Genomic DNA, 16,212 nt, shown 5'->3' with positions numbered 1-16,212 from the left:
CAAAGAGACACAAACAGACACAAAGCAACTACAATGAGACACAAAACGACCACAGAGAGACACAAAATGACAACAAAGACTCATAAAGAGACACAAAACGACAACAAAGAGACGCACAACAACCTGACAGCAGTGCACCATTTCTAGGTTTGTTCTGTTTGTCTTTGTCTGTGATCGTCTGCTTCTGTCTGGTTCTGTGCAGATTGAAGACGCCTTCGATCGTCTGCCGGGATTCAAGAAGGTTCACATCGTGGAGTTCAGGTGAGTCACAAAGTTTTATTCTACTGGCAAAATGATTTTCAAATGAATCAGATTTCTGTTCAGTGTTTGGATTTCATGATCTGGAAACAAATATTTAAACATTAAGCTGTTTAGAAAAAGAAAACGTGTGAGAAGTGATGTGTTTTGTTCTGATTTCTGTCTTTAAATGAATCTAAATGTGATAAAAGCTGCTGATTGTCAGCTTTTAGTGTCTGAAGATGTTTGTTTTCTGTGTTTCCAGGCCTCAGAAGGACCTGGAACGGTGAGTTTCAGCCTTATTCACTTTGACTGTTGGTAAACAGTAATTTCCCCAAAGTTTCCTGAAAGTTCCCAGTATATTCCCGTAATTTCCTGAAACTTTCCCAGAACTCCCTGAACATTTCCTGTAGATTTCCAGAAAGTTCTAGAAAATCCATAAAAATTCTTAGAATGTTTCTGAAAAAAAATCTGTAAAAATGCTGAAAATATTCAGGAAATTTTCCCAAAAATTCCTGAAAAAATTCCCTGAAAGTTCCCTCAAAATTTTTGGAAAAATTCCCCCCCAAATCCTGGATAATTCTCCAAAAAATCCCAGAAAATGAAAAACAATAATCCCAGAAAAATCCTGGAATATTCCCAAAACATTCCCTCAAAATTCGTTTAAAAAAATCTCCCTAAAAATCCTGGAAAATGGTGAAAAATTTTCCAGAAAACTTCTGAAAACTTTCTATCTAATATCCCGATAATGTCATCAAATTTCCCAAAGTTTCCTCAAAGTTTTCCAGAACTCCCCGAAAGTGTCCTATAGATTTCAAAAAAATTCTAGAAAGTCCAAAAATAAATCCTAGAACATTTCTGGAAAAAAATCAGGAAGATTCCCCCCCAAATTCCCAGAAAATTCGTTTTAAAAAAAATCCCCCAAAATTCTTAAAAATTGTCCAAAAAGTCCCAGAAAATGAAAAACAAAAGTACCATGAAAATTCTGGAATATTCCCAAAGCATTCCCTCAAAATTCCTTTAAAAATGTAAAAAAATAAAAAAATAAAAAAATAAAAAATTCTCTGTATATTCCTAGTAATTTCATGAAAGTTTCCCAAAATTCCTTAAACATTTCCTGCACATTTCAAGAAAGTTCTAGAAAATAAAAATAAAAAAAAAATCCTGGAAAGTTTCAGAAAAAAATCTAGAAAAATGTTGAAAATATTCAGGAAAATTCCCCCCAAATTCCTGAAAAGTTCCCTCAAAATTCTTTGAAAAATTCCCCCTAAATCCTGGAAAATTTTCCCAAAATTTCCAAAAATTGAAAAACAAAAATCCCAGATAAATCTTGGAATATTCCGAAAACATTCCCTCAAAATTCCTTTAAAAATTACCCCAAAAATCCTGTATAATTGTCAAAGAAATTCCCCCAAAATTTCTCAAAAGCTTCTTACTAACTTCCTCATAATTTCATCCAAATTTCCCAAAGTTTCCTGAAAGTTTCCCAAAACTCCCTGAACATTTCCTGTAGATTTCCAGAAAGTCCAGAAAAAATCCTATAAAATTTCTGAAAAATATCTATAAAAATGGCAAAAATATTCAGGAAAATTTCCAGAAATTTCCCTCAAAATTCTTTAAAGATTTTGCCCCAAATCCTGTAAAATTCTCGATAAAGCCCCAGAAAATGTAAAAGAAAAATCCTAGAATATTCCCAAAACATTTCTTTAAAAATTCCCCCCAAAATCTTGTAAAATTGTCAAAAAAAATTCCCAGAAAATTTCTCAAAAGCTTTTTACTAATTTCTCAAAACTTTCATCAAAATTTCCCAAAGTTTCCTAGAAGTTTCCCATTAGATAATTTTTGCTCCTGGGATTGTTTTCTGATAACTTCCCAATAACTGATAATAGTTGCGTTAACCCTCCTGTCGTCTTCATTTATGGGCACCAAAAAAAGTAGTTTCCTGGTCTGAAAAAAGTCCAAAAACTCAGCAAAAATTCCCCAAATTTATAAAAAAATTTGCAAAATCTTCAAGAAGAAAATTCCAAAAATTCCTTAAAAGTTTCCCTGAAAAGTTTTGTTCTTTTTTTAAAAAAAATCCCCAAATTTGGCAATAAATAAAAATTTTTTAAAAATAATAAAAATGTAAGTATGTTCAAGAAATGAATAAAAATCTTCCAAAAAATCCTAAAATATTTAAAGTGATTCTATACATATCAGTAAAACTTCTAGTATTTTCTTTAAGAACATTCAGAAAAAAATCAACCAAAATCCAGCGAAATTCGCTGAATTTTGGTTGATTTTTTTCCCGAATGTTCTTAAGGAAACATTTTTTTTAGCATTTCTTTTTTGCACCAAAAAATGTTCAAAAATTTCCTGAAAATGTTGGAAACATGGAAGCTTTCACTGTGAAAATATTTTATTTTTTCCGCATTTTCAAACTTTAAAATGGTTCAATGTGACCCGGAGGATGACAGGAGGGTTGACCAAACTGATCTGGAGTCTCTGTGGGTAGACCGAGCAAACCTGCTGTTGCTGCTGTTTCTGATCACCTGTCTGCCTCCTGCTGTATCTCCAGGGGTCTGGTGGTCCTGGTCCACTACACCATCACCCTGGAGGTGGACGGCGGCGGCATCGCCAACGACACGCTGGACTTCATCTCGCTGCAGAACAACCTGGTGGAGAAGAACTTCCCGGGCGCCGCCGAGCAGCCCACCGTGGTCTACACCATCACCGACTTCCGCAACTACATCACCGAGGCGCTGCACAAGGACAACTTCATGACCAACAGCAGCCTGGAGGCGGCCGACCCCCTGCTGCTGGAGAACGGTACTGCATCCTGCTGAGTCTGATGTCACTTCCTGTCCAGAACACCACAGATTGATTAGTAATAATTACCCTGAAACTAACAGAACTTCTGTTTATGCAGCAGAGAACTCGCTGCCAGCAGAGAAACCCACGAGTCGACCAGCCGACACCTTCAACAACATGGTGAGATTAACCCACTGTGGATCATTTTAACCCACTGTGGACTCATTTTAACCCACTGTGGGCTCATATTAACCCACTGTGGACTTATTTTAACCCACTGTGGACTCATTTTAACCCACTGTGGGCTCATTTTAACCCACTGTGGACTTATTTTAACCCACTGTGGACTCATTTTAACCCACTGTGGACTCATTTTAACCCTAAAATCTGGTGTTTCTTTCTGTTTTTTTCTGGCTGACATTTGTCGTCATTTTGTAGATTTTTTCGATAACTTGTTTTTTAAATCCACCAGCAGGTTTGACGTTCAGAGGATTAAAGCTTTCAGCAGTAAATCTGTTTATTCAGAAACATGAAGTAAACTAAATAAAGATGAATTTCCAGAACATTTCCCACTGAGACGAGAACATGACGTCCGTCTTCCCCTTCCTGTCCAGGATAACGTCCTCGCTGCAGAGAAGCCTCCTGATGCTCCGATCCACGAGGCGGACGATGGAGACGCTTTCCTGAAGAAGGACGACTTCCTGTTCGACCTGTTCGACCAATGGAAGGTCCCGCAGAGCGAGGCGGCCAGCGAGAACGACGTCTTCATGTTCGACGAGAGCGTCAACGAATTCCCAGCAAAGACCTTTGACCCGGAGACTCTGGACAAGAGTGAGTAGAGACCAACAGAGATTCCCGGGTTTAAAAGGTTGACTGTTAAATTTCAGCTCTCTTTTTGTTTGTTTTTCTACTGTTTGAGTCCAGCTCAACAATGAACCAATAAATCCACTGGAGCCTTCTGACACCTCCTCACAACTCCAGATGTTCACACCTTTCTGTTTGTTTCGTAAACCATAAACTCTGACTCCTAAATGATGCAGCAGCTCAGAGAACCAGAGCCTTTCTGATGGTGTTGATCTGCTGCAGCCTCAAACTTCATAATTAGTAGCAGTTTAATTAGTTGAAATACATCTGTAAAAATCACTCTGTTTAACATTTAACATTAATTCTAAGCTCTGTTTATGAAAACAATAATTTCCTGATACTTTCCTGATACTTTCCTTATAATTTCCCCATATTTTCCTCAGTTTCCCAGTATATTCTCACTAATTTCCTGAAAGTTTCCCAAAACGCCCTCAAAAAAGTCCTTTAAATTTCCAGAAAGTTCTAGAAAGTCCAGAAAAATTCCTGAAAAGTTTTTGTCAAAAACTTTGTAAAACGCGAAACTATTAAGGAAAATTCCCCCCAAATTCCCAGAAAATTCCCTCAAAATTCTTTGAAAAATTTCCCCCAAAATCCTGGACATTTCTTCAAAAATCCCAGGAAATGAAAAACAAAAATCCCCCCAAAATCCTGAAATATTCCAAAAACATTCCCTTAAAAATTCCTTTAAAAATTCCCCCCAAAAGTCATGGAAAATTGTCCAAAAATTCCCAGAGAATTTCTCAAAACATTCTAACTAATTTCCTGATTATTTCTCAAAGTTTCCTGAAAGTTTCCCAATAGGTAGGTTTAGCTCCCCGGATTGTTTTCTGATAGTTTTGCAATAATCCAATAATCGTTGTGTTAGAATCGGTGGAGCCTGAAGCCATCAGAAGAAGACGGTTGACGTCCAAAGAGGCTGCAGCTGAAACCCATTTGGACCGATAGTTCAGACGGTTCCATCAGGATCTAACGTTCTCTCGTGTTTCTCTGCTCCTCAGATAGTGGACATATTGAAGACGAGGGATTCCTGCTCGGTAACTCTGCTGGTGGTGGAGACGATCCTCCCCGAGGAGACCATGTGGTTGGTTCCGGAGGCTTATCTCCTCCTCTGGAACCTCAAACCTCCTCGGAGGCCTCGCTGGACGATGGTTCCGGCTCCGGGTTCTCTGGAGACGGCCAATCTGATGTCTGGTCCTGGTGGACTTCACCGACGTCCGATGGTGTCTTTTATGAGGGGGACGGAGGCCTGGAGGTTCTACCACCGCCTGATCTGGAGGAGGACGAAGACGAGGTCGCTGCTGAGTCACCAACCACCGAGACAGAAGTTCTGATTGGACTAGAACTCACTGAGACACCTGGTTTTATAGAACCACTTCCAGACAGACACATCGAGGAACCTTACCCGGATCAAGTTCTGGTAACACCACACATCAGCACAGAGCCACGGTTCTCGACCACAACCCAGCCTCCCGTGTTCTCGCCCAGAGGAACCTTGGCTGTAGAACTTTCTGTGCAGACAGTGGAAGCATCCGGGGTCTATGACGACTGGACCGAACCAAACACCCCGGCGGTGCCAGTTGCGGATTTTTCTGAACCTGAAGCTTGGACCCTGGATGCTGCTATTTTTGCGGAACCAACTGATTCAGCCGTGAACCTTCCAGAAACCCTGGAGGAATCAGAAGAACCTTCCGAAGCAGCAGTGCAGCTTCCAGCAGTTACATCTGAAGTCCCTCAAGGCCCTGATACCAGCGCTCCCTTAACCGAAGAGTTGCCGGCCTTTGTAGAAGTCCAGGTGGTCACAGTTGGTGATTCTAGTTTTGATGCAATCACCGACGAGCCGCCACATCTGGACGTACCGACGGAAAAAAAAAAACTGCTGCTGCCAGAGACACGAGACCATGAAGAGGTGGAGGTTTTGGAGGAGCAGCACATAGATGGAACTCATACAACAACAGCACCGGTGGTTGAGGCCATAGACGAGGACCTGATTGTGGATGAAGTCATGGTCGTCACCACGATGACCGCCGCCCCTCGTCCAACTCCCTCTGTCAGCCCCGACCACGGCAGCAGCATCGCTCTGTCTCCAGAGAAGGACTCACCGTTCACTCGAGTGTCGGATTCGTTGCCAGAGGACGAGGATCTGGTTCACCATGAACACCCAAACCATGAGGACACTACTGAATGTCCAATCAGCACTCCATCCTCAGATGTTCCTCAGTCAACACCAGAAACTGAAGGGACTCCTTCAGAAGAGTCTCCTGGTTCTTCAGCACCAGACGGAGACTCAGGTGTGACTTTGACGGATCCTTCAGAAGGACAAGTCGGCAGCGACGTCGTTGAAACGCCGACTTCTTTGCTACAGGAAGTCAACAGCAGCCTTCCTGTGACCGACTTTCAGTCTTTTGACCACGAATTCCCCGGTGTGCCGAGCATCGACGTCAGCTTCGATTTGTTCCCGTACGGCAGCGTGGCGGCTGAAGGCGACAGCAGCGGCTTCTCCAGCGGAGCTCAGGGGTCGGACCTGGATGTCATGGCCTTACCAACCCGACCTGGCAGAGCTCTGACGGTGTTCTTCAGCCTCAGGGTCACCAACATGGCCTTCTCCATGGACCTCTTCAACAAGAGCTCCCCGGAGTACAAGGCTCTGGAGCAGCGGTTCCTGCAGCTGGTGAGAACTCAATGAGCCGTTTTCCACTGCAGGAACTTCTTGGTTGTTTCAGGGTTGCTTGAACCTTTGTTCCAACCTCTGGAACCATTCAAGTAGAACCTCTTTCAGAGCTGTTTTCAGGGGAGAAGAAAGAGTTATGCTGTGGTGTTAAAGTCTCAACACAAAACTTACAGAACTTAAAATTCAAAGCAAGCCTGCATTGTTCTATGTTCTACATAGAAGTGGAGTCATGTCCAGTCAGTTATATCCGTTAGGGTGTTCTGATCCGATCTGAAAGGTGTGGAACCTTCAATTCATTTTTAACTGAACAGTATTGACCCGTTTAAAGGATGTTCATTTACAATAATTTTTCAATCAGTAATCACAAGCATTATCAATCAATCAATCAATCAATCAATCAATCAATCAATCAATCAATCACTCAATCAATCAATCGCTAAACTCCGACAAATAATAAAGAGACTCCAGAAAACAGAAAAAAGCCAACAGAAAGCAGGTAAAACCATCTGGAATGGGATCAGGACATACCAAGTATTAGTCATCGTTTTGGTGAAATCAGGAGGTTGTTGCTGTAAACTTTAACTTCCTGTGGTGGAAAGACGTCTACAGAATCAGGTCTCGCTGGATAAAAACTTGTAGATGTCGTGATCAAAACGTTTCGCTGTGTTCCCCTCGCAGCTCGTCCCGTACCTCCAGTCCAACCTGAACAACTTCCAGAATCTGGAGATCCTCAACTTCAGGAACGGCAGCATTGTGGTGAACAGCAGGATGAGGTTCGGCAAACCGGTTCCCAGCGGGGTGACCAACGTCATCTACCTGATCCTGGAGGACTTCGCCAACACCGCCTACCAGACCATGAACATGGCCATCGACAAGTACTCGCTGGATGTCGAGTCAGGTAGGACAAGAAACAACCTTTTACTCTTAGAAATGTTCCATTTTCATTCTATAAATAAGGAAATCACAAGTTTTGTTGCTGCCATAAGGTGTAAACGTCTGGATAAGTCAGAGGACACGACGTTTTTAGACTATCTGGATGTGAGGAAATGACTCAATAACAGCTAAAAACATGAGACTTTATCAGAGACAAATGACTCATGAAGGTTTGTTTTCTTAAAACATCTGAAGATCCAGATCTCTGTTCTTCATTTCTTTCCTGTATTTTTCCTTTTCTTTTGAGTTTTTCTGCATCGGAATCGACTGTCTTGACTATTTTGGTGTTCATGTGGTAAAGTAGGAACCTGTGAATTTAATCGTTAAGTCCAGTCAGAAGCATCTCCTGACCTTCATCAGTACCTCCAGCTCTTCAGTCAGACAGTTTGCTTCTTTTAGGGCTGCTTTAGCCCCTAACGTTTGTCTCTGGAGACAACTTAAAGCTCTCTCAAAGTTTGCGTCTGCAGCCGTTCAGCTGTCAGGACTCTGATCTAATACCGGGATAATCTGTCTGGGAGGAACGTGAGCAGAACACGACTCATCCCGATGAATCAACATCATGTTTACCTCAATTAGCCTCAGCCCACTCTCTCTCTGAGCAGCAACACATTCAGAACACAAACACCAGCTCTCCTGAAAACTTACCTCTAAAAGAAGACCTGCAGCTTATCAGGAGAAAACGAAAACAGAAAAACACAGAACTTCATGTAAGGAAGGAACCTTAGAACCTGGAACATCAGTGTGGCATCAAACTGGGGCAAACAGGAAGTACTGAGATGGTAAATTATCAGAAGTACCTGTTGATACGTCACATGTTGTGTTTAAAGTTCGTTCTGCTGCCCCCAAGTGGACAAAATCAGTTAGTTCAACTTTAATAAAACCTTAAAATAAAAGGACCCAGAGTAGAACCCTGAGTAACCCCACACTCAATACTGCTAGTGCTATTGGCAGGATCATGTTAGCTCTGTGCTAACAGGTTCGCATCAGCTACTTTCTAACATGATAACTAGTTGTGTGTTCTGTTCTGGAATCATTCTGATACCCTCTAGTGGAATTAGATACCAAATTTTAAAAAACTGAACAAAGCATTGCACTTATTACTGATAATACTGATGCAACTATTTGCTAACTTGTCAGCATCAATTACTTTCTAACCATTTTGGGCTCATTCTGCTGCCCCCAAATGGACAAAAATCCATTAGTTCAGCTTTAATAAAACCTTAAAATGAAAATATAAAGGACCCAGAGTAGAACCCTGAGGAACCCCACAGGTAATTACTAATTGTGCTGATGGGAGGATCATGTTAGCTCCGGGCTAACAGATTAACATCAGCTACATTCTGACCTGAAAACGTGAAATATTTTGTTTTGGGCTCGCTCTGCTGCCCCGAAATGGACAAAAGTTAATTCATGCAACTTTAATAAAACTGTAAAAATAGAAAGGACCCAAAATAGAACCCCTCATGTTATTTTAATTACTGATAACACTCAGGTGACTGTTTGTTAAGCTGTTAGTATGTCAAGCGGTGTACTGCCTGCTGCCCCCCAGAGGCTACAAATAGAATAGTATTGCTCTGGGATTGTGGCTCTACCAGTAGGAACCCGTCTGAGGAATGACTCCATGTTTCCTCCGTCGTCTTTAATCTATCTGAGCCAATCAGAGCAGCTCCTGATAATCTACAGCAGCGCTCACTGGACGCTATAATCAGGTTACTCTGAAGGCAGGTTTTCCACTGCACAAGGACACGGTGTGGACGAGCCGGTTTATCTGCTCCAGAGCATCACAACGTCCACATCAGAGGGGATTCTGGGGAATCTGAGGCCTTCTTCAAACGTAGAACCAAAGCAGAACATGAAGACATGAGAATCAGAAGCTGGAAAACGGAAGTTTAACTGTTTATCGAAGCAAATAAACCAGAGAGGCTCCAGTCTCACAATACAAAATCTAGTTTTACTGGAGATGTTCCCAGATGCTCCCTAAACACCTCATAGTGTAATAGATGCATCAGTTTCCAGATGTTCCCTGAGCTTCTCAGTAGATGCTGTAGTTTCCAGATGTTCCCTGAATGCCTCCTGTCCCTCTTCTTCTGTGGTTCCAGGCGACCGGGCCGACCCCTGTAAGTTCCAGGCCTGTAACGAGTTTTCCCGCTGCATGGTGAACCGCTGGTCTGGAGAGGCTGAGTGCGTTTGTGATGCTGGCTACGTGAGCGTGGACGGGCTGCCGTGTCAGAGCGTCTGCGACGTCCAACATGACTTCTGCCTCAACGACGGGAAGTGTGACATCATCCCCGGCAAGGGCGCCATCTGCAGGTGGGAGGAGGTTTTACATGGGTGGTCTGAACCAAGGAACATGCAAAGTTAATTACGTTAAAGTTCTTTGATGTGGAACCTCTGAATACCAGACGACCTGGTGCGGAGCCTTGAGGGACTTCAGATGTTTTTGTTGGTTGTACTGGTTTCACTGGGAATCTGGCCTCTGTTCCAGGTGCCGAGTTGGGGAGAACTGGTGGTACCGCGGGGAGCACTGCGAGGAGTACGTGTCTGAGCCGCTGGTGGTCGGCATCGCCATCGCCTCGGTGGCCGGCTTCCTCATGGTGGCGTCGGGCATCATCTTCTTCCTGGCGAGGACGCTGCGAGACCAGTACGACGGGGAGGACACGGAGGACCCGCTGCGGTGAGAACCCGGTCCTGATGACCAGAACCAGAACCAGAACCCCTCATTCAACCATAAACCTGCTCCTGTGTTCCAGGCGGGGCGACAGCGTGCCGACACTCGAACGCGCCACAAAGTTCAACCCGATGTTTGAAAGCGACCCGGTCACCACGCAGTACTACCGTCGCTATGACGACGATGTGCCGCCCTACAGCAGCCCAGACGCCTCCAAAGACCCCAGCAGCACCGAGATTCGCAACATCTACCAGAACACCACGCTGACCAAAGAGGTGAGGAACACCAGGAAAGAGCACCGTCATCTGCATACAGCTTTATTCTGGTCTAAACTTGGTCCATGTGGTCTAAACCTGGTCCATGTGATCTAAACCTGGTCCATGTGGTCTAAAGCTGGTCCATGTGGTCTAAACCTGGTCCTTGTGGTCTAAACCAGGTCCATGTGGTCTAAACCTGGTCCATGTGGTCTAAACCTGGTCCAGATGATGCGTTCAAAGACAGGTTTCTGCTGATAAATGAGTCACTTTGGTGATTTTTGGTGATTTTTGAAAATAAAACTCGTCTTTAAAGATTTTTTTGTGTCTCAGACGTTGACATAAATTTTTTTTTTACGTGTTTTGTTGGTTTTTCAGTTCTGATAAAGAAACTTCAGAGTTTAATCAGCTGATTCCAGAGTTTAAATGTCGTGATGTTTTAGTGGATCAGAGGTTCTCAGCTCAGCAGGAGGCCTCTATTCTTACCTCCAGACCTCCTTCCTCCTCTGATCTAAAGATGTTCTCGTCTCTGCAGGAGATCCAGGAGCGTCTCAGGATCATCGAACTTTGTTCCAGAGATCAGAACTTTGCTGATTTTGTGCGACAGACTCAAGTGTGAGTGTTTTAATTCCTTTCTGAAGTGAAAACAGAAAGAAATGGATGAAATCTCTCAAAAATATCCAGAACATGTTGATAAAATGTCAAAAAAGTAAATATGCCTAAAAGATAAATGAAAGATGAGAAATGAAATGTCTGAAAAATAAATAAAATATCAAATCAGCATCAAACATATTGGAAAAAAATAATAAAATGTCCCAAAACTGTTAAAAAGTTAAAAGTAACAAAGACCTGCAGTGAGAAACGAGGCCACAGTGAGTTAAAATGAAAGTTCAGGGTTAAACTGAGCAGAGCTGCAGCTTTTATGAAGGTAAACAGGAAGTGGTTCTGTCTGGTAGGAACCAGATTCAGTCCAAACATCAGGAACCAAACAGCACAAATAACTGGAACAAACTGGAATCTTCTTCCTGTTTACGTCGGTGGTTTAAACCTCCAAACTAATCCACCGTGTTGTTTACAGGTTCCTAGAGAGGAGAGGAAGTTCCACCACGTAGCCGACTGACCGACGCCACCTCCAGGTACCTTTAGAACTACACTACCCAGGAGCCTCAGATGGCTCTAGAACCCGGTTCTGATGCTTTACAGAAAGTTTGATGAACTCCTAGACTCATGCCTCACCAGGAAGTTCCACAACTCTTTACACCTCGAGGACTTCAGGTGTTGATACCTGCTGATAGCTACAAGATCTAAGAGGGTGATGGACAGCAACACTTAACCTGTTCAGACCAGTTAATACCTCTTTAAACCAGTTATTATCCTGTTCCAACCAGTTATTATCCTGTTCCAACCACTTATTATCCTGTTCAGACAAAATAATACCTCTTTCAACCAGTTATTATCCTGTTCCAACCAGTTACTATCCTGTTTAGTCCAGTTATTATCCTGTTCCAACCAGTTATTGTCCTGTTCCAACCAGTTATTATCCTGTTCAGACCAGTTAATAACTCTTTAAACCAGTTATTATCCTGTTCCAACCAGTTATTATCCTGTTCCGACCTACCTTGAGACATGTTAGTCGTGGTGAGTGGTGGGTCATGTGATTTGGGGGTCAGGATAAAGACCTGGTTCCAGACCAGTGAGTTGGTTAAAGGTCTTTAAAGTGGCACTTCCTGGGGAGGACCTCATCGGTACCTGATCAGTGTGTCATGGATCTCCTCCTGCAGCAACACATTTTTAGATTTTGTTGAGATAAACCCGTCGACCAACCAGCTGGTGATGTCTCGGTGGGTTTTATAGGGAATTTTAGTTTGAGTCGTTGATGTTCCTGCAGCTTTTATCTCATAGAAATGTTTGACTTGTTGTTGGTCTTGGTTTCTCCAGATGCTGCCTTGGTCTCGGACTGGAGGAAAGACGAGGACTCGGGTCGCTGCTTCCCGTCGACTCGGCCGCAGGTGAAGCTGATGGACGGTTAGAGTTACTTGTTGCTCCATTTCTTCTGGAACTGACCCTGCACTGGGCTTGGCCTCTTTTCTTACTGGACTTTTCCTATAAATGTTGTTTCTGTTTGTTTTGGATGAACTTTTTATCTCCACTGCTGGAACCTCTGTCTTACACTCTCTGAAGGACTTCCTGCTTTCATCTTCAGCTTTAACTCAAGGGTTTCTGTTTGCGTCCCGACCTGGCCGTGGCTGCCGTCCTCCAGGAAACATGTCTGAGATGTTGGAGGGTTCCAGCTCTTCTTGGCGTGTTTCCTCCGGATGGCGGCGACCGGCAGCGCTGCTCCCCCCAGTGCCTTCACCGCTCTGTTAGCTCTTCTGGGAAACGACAAGTTGAATCTCAGAGCCCTTGATCTGCATCTGCTTCCTTTCAATCTGGGATCAGTCTACTTTCTGCTTCCTCTTCTGCTGTACCTTCACCTGTTCTCCAATGTTTACATTTCTGTTTACATGAAGGGTAGAACTTGTGTCTTGTCTTCAGATCCTTTAAACTTCCAAAGGTTCCCACAGGTTCCTGGTTTTTATTCTAACAACAGATTGGTTCTGGTCCTTCCTGAGATCTGCTGATTCCTGATGTCCAATCAGAATACCGCTAGAAAATGCTTTAGAACATCCAAACAAAGACCTGAGACTTCCCCTAAATACTGAAACCACAATTCTCAGTTTTTTAAAAGATATTATTTTGTGTTTTTATGTTGAACATCTTTTTACACAGCTCTCTGAGATGTTAACATCCAGGACAATCCAACAAATCTAAACCTCGTCCACCGGACAGCCTGCTAGAACCTCTAAACATTCTGTTGTTTTCATTCCTGGACGCTTCTTTGCTTGTCGTTGTTCTATTTGCTTTTATATTTAAACTCAGACAGCTCGAGTGCAGGTGGTTCATATCTGCAGGTTTTTAATGTGGCACCACTTAAAAACCTCTTAATACCTCTTACCACCAGTTATTATCTTGTTCCAACCAGTTATCTTGCTCCAACCAGTTGTTATCTCATTCCAACCAGGTCCAGGCGCCACCACTGGGGCAGTGGTGGCGCAACGGTTAAGTCTCTGAACTACTGATCAGAAGGTCAGAGGTTCAAGCCCCGATGCGGCCACTGTTGGGCCCTTGAGCAAAGCCCTTAACCCTTCCTGCTCCAGGGGGCGCTGTACCGCGGCTGACCCGTCGCTCTGACTCCCTCAATTGGGGAGATATGCGAAAATCAGAATTTCCCCTCGTGGGATTAATAAGGGATGATAAATAAATAAATAAAATTATCTCGTTCAAACCAGGTACTATCTCGTTCCGACCAGGTATTATCTTGTTCCAACCAGTTATCTCGCTCCAACCAGTTGTTATCTCATTCCAACAAATTATTGTCTTGTTCGGACAAGGTATTATCTCATTACAACCAGTTATTTTCTTGTTCCAACCAGGTATTATCTCGTTCCAACCAGGTATTATCTTGTTCCAACCAATTATTATCTCATTCCAACAAGTTATTATCTTGTTTGGACCAGGTATTATCTCATTCCGACCAGATAATTTCTCATTCCAACCAATTATTACCTCATTCCAACCAGATATTATCTCGTTACGAGCAGGTATTATCTCGTTTGAACCAGTTATTATCTCGTTCCAAAAAGCAACCCAGCAGATGTGAACCCTGCAGCCGGTAAAAGCTTCTGTGAGACTTTAACTACTTGAACTCTGTGTGGAGTTGATGTGGTAGATGTTTGGTAGCAGTCTGTGGTGTGTTCAGGTGTCTGTGGTGTGTTCAGGTGTTTGTGGTGTGTTCAGGTGTTGTCGTCGCTGTTTTCTATTGTGTTCTCTCAGTTCTAGTGGAGGAGAGAACACTCTTTTCTAAAATAAAAGATATTTTTTACAGAAACGTGGTGTTTTTTCTGGAGTCATTGCATGTGTTGATGTTTCCTGCTGCTGGAATGTGACCGAGGTTCAGTAAACACACCAGACGTCCGTCACGCTCATCGCCATGACAACCTGCTGACAGCACAGGTAAAGGTGAGGAAGAGTTGAAACCTTCTCAGCTTCCTTCACGCTCCTGTTGGTGCGTTTATTCCTGTTCTCTGGTGTGTTCCAGTTCAAACATCTAATTGTTTTCCAGCTGATTCATGATCATCATTCAGTCTTTAGTCCTGATTTGTTTCATGTTAGAACGAATTTAAAATCATTTATTTTTAGTGTTTGTTTTGTTCTTTGTGTTAAGGACGTATAGTTGTGTAATAGTTGTGTAGTAGCTGTGTAAATTGTGTAGGAGTTGTGTAATAGTTGTTGACTCTAGCTTTCTCTATGAATGAGGATGATGATGCCCACTGATGGTCTCCTTCATCGTCTGTCAATCAAACTTCTTCCAACGTTTCAACTTTTCATCGGCTGCTGCTCAAGAATGTTTCACTTTGTTTCCACTCAGGAACATTCTGTTGGTGGATTTGAAGAACAGAAAGAATGAAGCTCCGACAAGAACATAAAACCTGGAAGATCCCCACTGTGGGTTCATTTCAACCCACTGTGGAGTCATTTTAACCCACTGTGGACTCATTTTAACCCACTGTGGGTTCATTTTAACCCAACGTGGATTCATTTTGATCCACTGTGGAGTAAAATTAGCCCACTGCGGGTTTATTTTAATCCATAGTGGACTCATTTTAACCCAATGTGGATTCATTTTAGCCCACTGCGTACTCATTTTAACCCAACGTGGGTTCATTTTAGCCCACCATGGGTTCATTTTAGCCCATTGTGGGTTCATTTTAGCCCACTGTGGACTCATTTTAGCCCACCATGGACTCATTTTAACCCACTGTGGACTCATTTTAACCCACTGTGGACTCATTTTAGCCCACTGCATACTCATTTTAACCCACTGCGTACTCATTTTAACCCACTGTGGGTTCATTTTAATCCACTGTGGGTTTGTTTTAATCCACTGTGGATTCGTTTATACCCACTGTGGACTCATTTTAGCCCACTTTGGACTCATTTTATCCCACTGTGGACTCATTTTAACCGACTGTGGACTCATTTTAACCCACCGTGGACTCATTTTAACCCACTCTGGAATCATTTTAACCCACTTTGGAGTCATTTTAACCCACTGTGGAGTCATTTTAATTCACTGTGATAATTTTAACACACTCTGAAGTCACTTTATCCCACTGTGGACTCATTTTAACCCACTGTGGACTCATTTTGAGCCATTGTGAACTCACTTTAACCTACTGTGGACTCATTTTAGCCCACTTTGGACTCATTTTATCCCACTGAGGAGTAATTTTAACCCACTGTGGACTCATTTTAGCCCACTGTGGGTTCATTTTAACCCCTTTTGGGGTCATTTTAACCCAACGTGGATTCATTTCAATCCACTGTGGACTCATTTTAGCCCCGTGTGGGTTCATTGTAGCCCACTGTGGGTTCATTTGTCCCACTGTGGACTCATTTTAACCCACTGTGGACTCATTTTGAGCCATTATGAACTCATTTTAACCCATTTTGGACTCATGTTAAACCACTGTGGGTTCATTTTAGCCCACTGTGGATCATTTCAATCCACTGTGGACTCATTTTAATCCAATGTGGATTCATTTTTATCCACTGTGGAGTCATTTTAACCCACTGTGGGATAATTTTAACCCACTGTGGACTCATTTTAATCCATTGTGGGATAATTTTTACCCACTGTGGAGTCATTTTATCCCACTGTGGACTCATTTTAGGCCACTGTGGACTCATTTTAGGCC

The 16,212-nt window shown here is 42.9% G+C and overlaps 1 protein-coding gene across 6 annotated transcripts in view; it reads left to right on the top strand.

The window, feature by feature from the left end:
• Nucleotides 1–16,212, top strand: part of impg2b (interphotoreceptor matrix proteoglycan 2b) — a 45,254-nt gene that overhangs the window by 13,450 nt on the left and 15,592 nt on the right. For 2 of the 6 annotated variants that reach the window (XM_035949500.2, XM_035949497.2), the window contains 13 exons: nt 203–261; nt 503–523; nt 2,795–3,045; nt 3,146–3,207; nt 3,642–3,858; nt 4,890–6,559; nt 7,238–7,457; nt 9,592–9,802; nt 9,978–10,166; nt 10,243–10,435; nt 10,950–11,029; nt 11,493–11,550; nt 12,353–14,333. In XM_035949500.2, coding sequence (XP_035805393.1) covers nt 203–261; nt 503–523; nt 2,795–3,045; nt 3,146–3,207; nt 3,642–3,858; nt 4,890–6,559; nt 7,238–7,457; nt 9,592–9,802; nt 9,978–10,166; nt 10,243–10,435; nt 10,950–11,029; nt 11,493–11,526 — 3,207 coding nt within the window. In that variant the 3' untranslated portion in view covers nt 11,527–11,550; nt 12,353–14,333. The other 4 variants (XR_008600752.1, XR_004847570.2, XR_004847572.2 and 1 more) reach the window with 4 other exon arrangements.

The sequence above is a fragment of the Amphiprion ocellaris genome, chromosome 24 (assembly GCF_022539595.1).
Source record: "Amphiprion ocellaris isolate individual 3 ecotype Okinawa chromosome 24, ASM2253959v1, whole genome shotgun sequence".
In the NCBI taxonomy this organism is placed as follows: Eukaryota; Metazoa; Chordata; class Actinopteri; family Pomacentridae; genus Amphiprion; species Amphiprion ocellaris.
The sequence above is the reverse complement of the archived record's forward strand: the minus strand, read 5'-3'. Positions and strand labels throughout refer to the sequence as shown.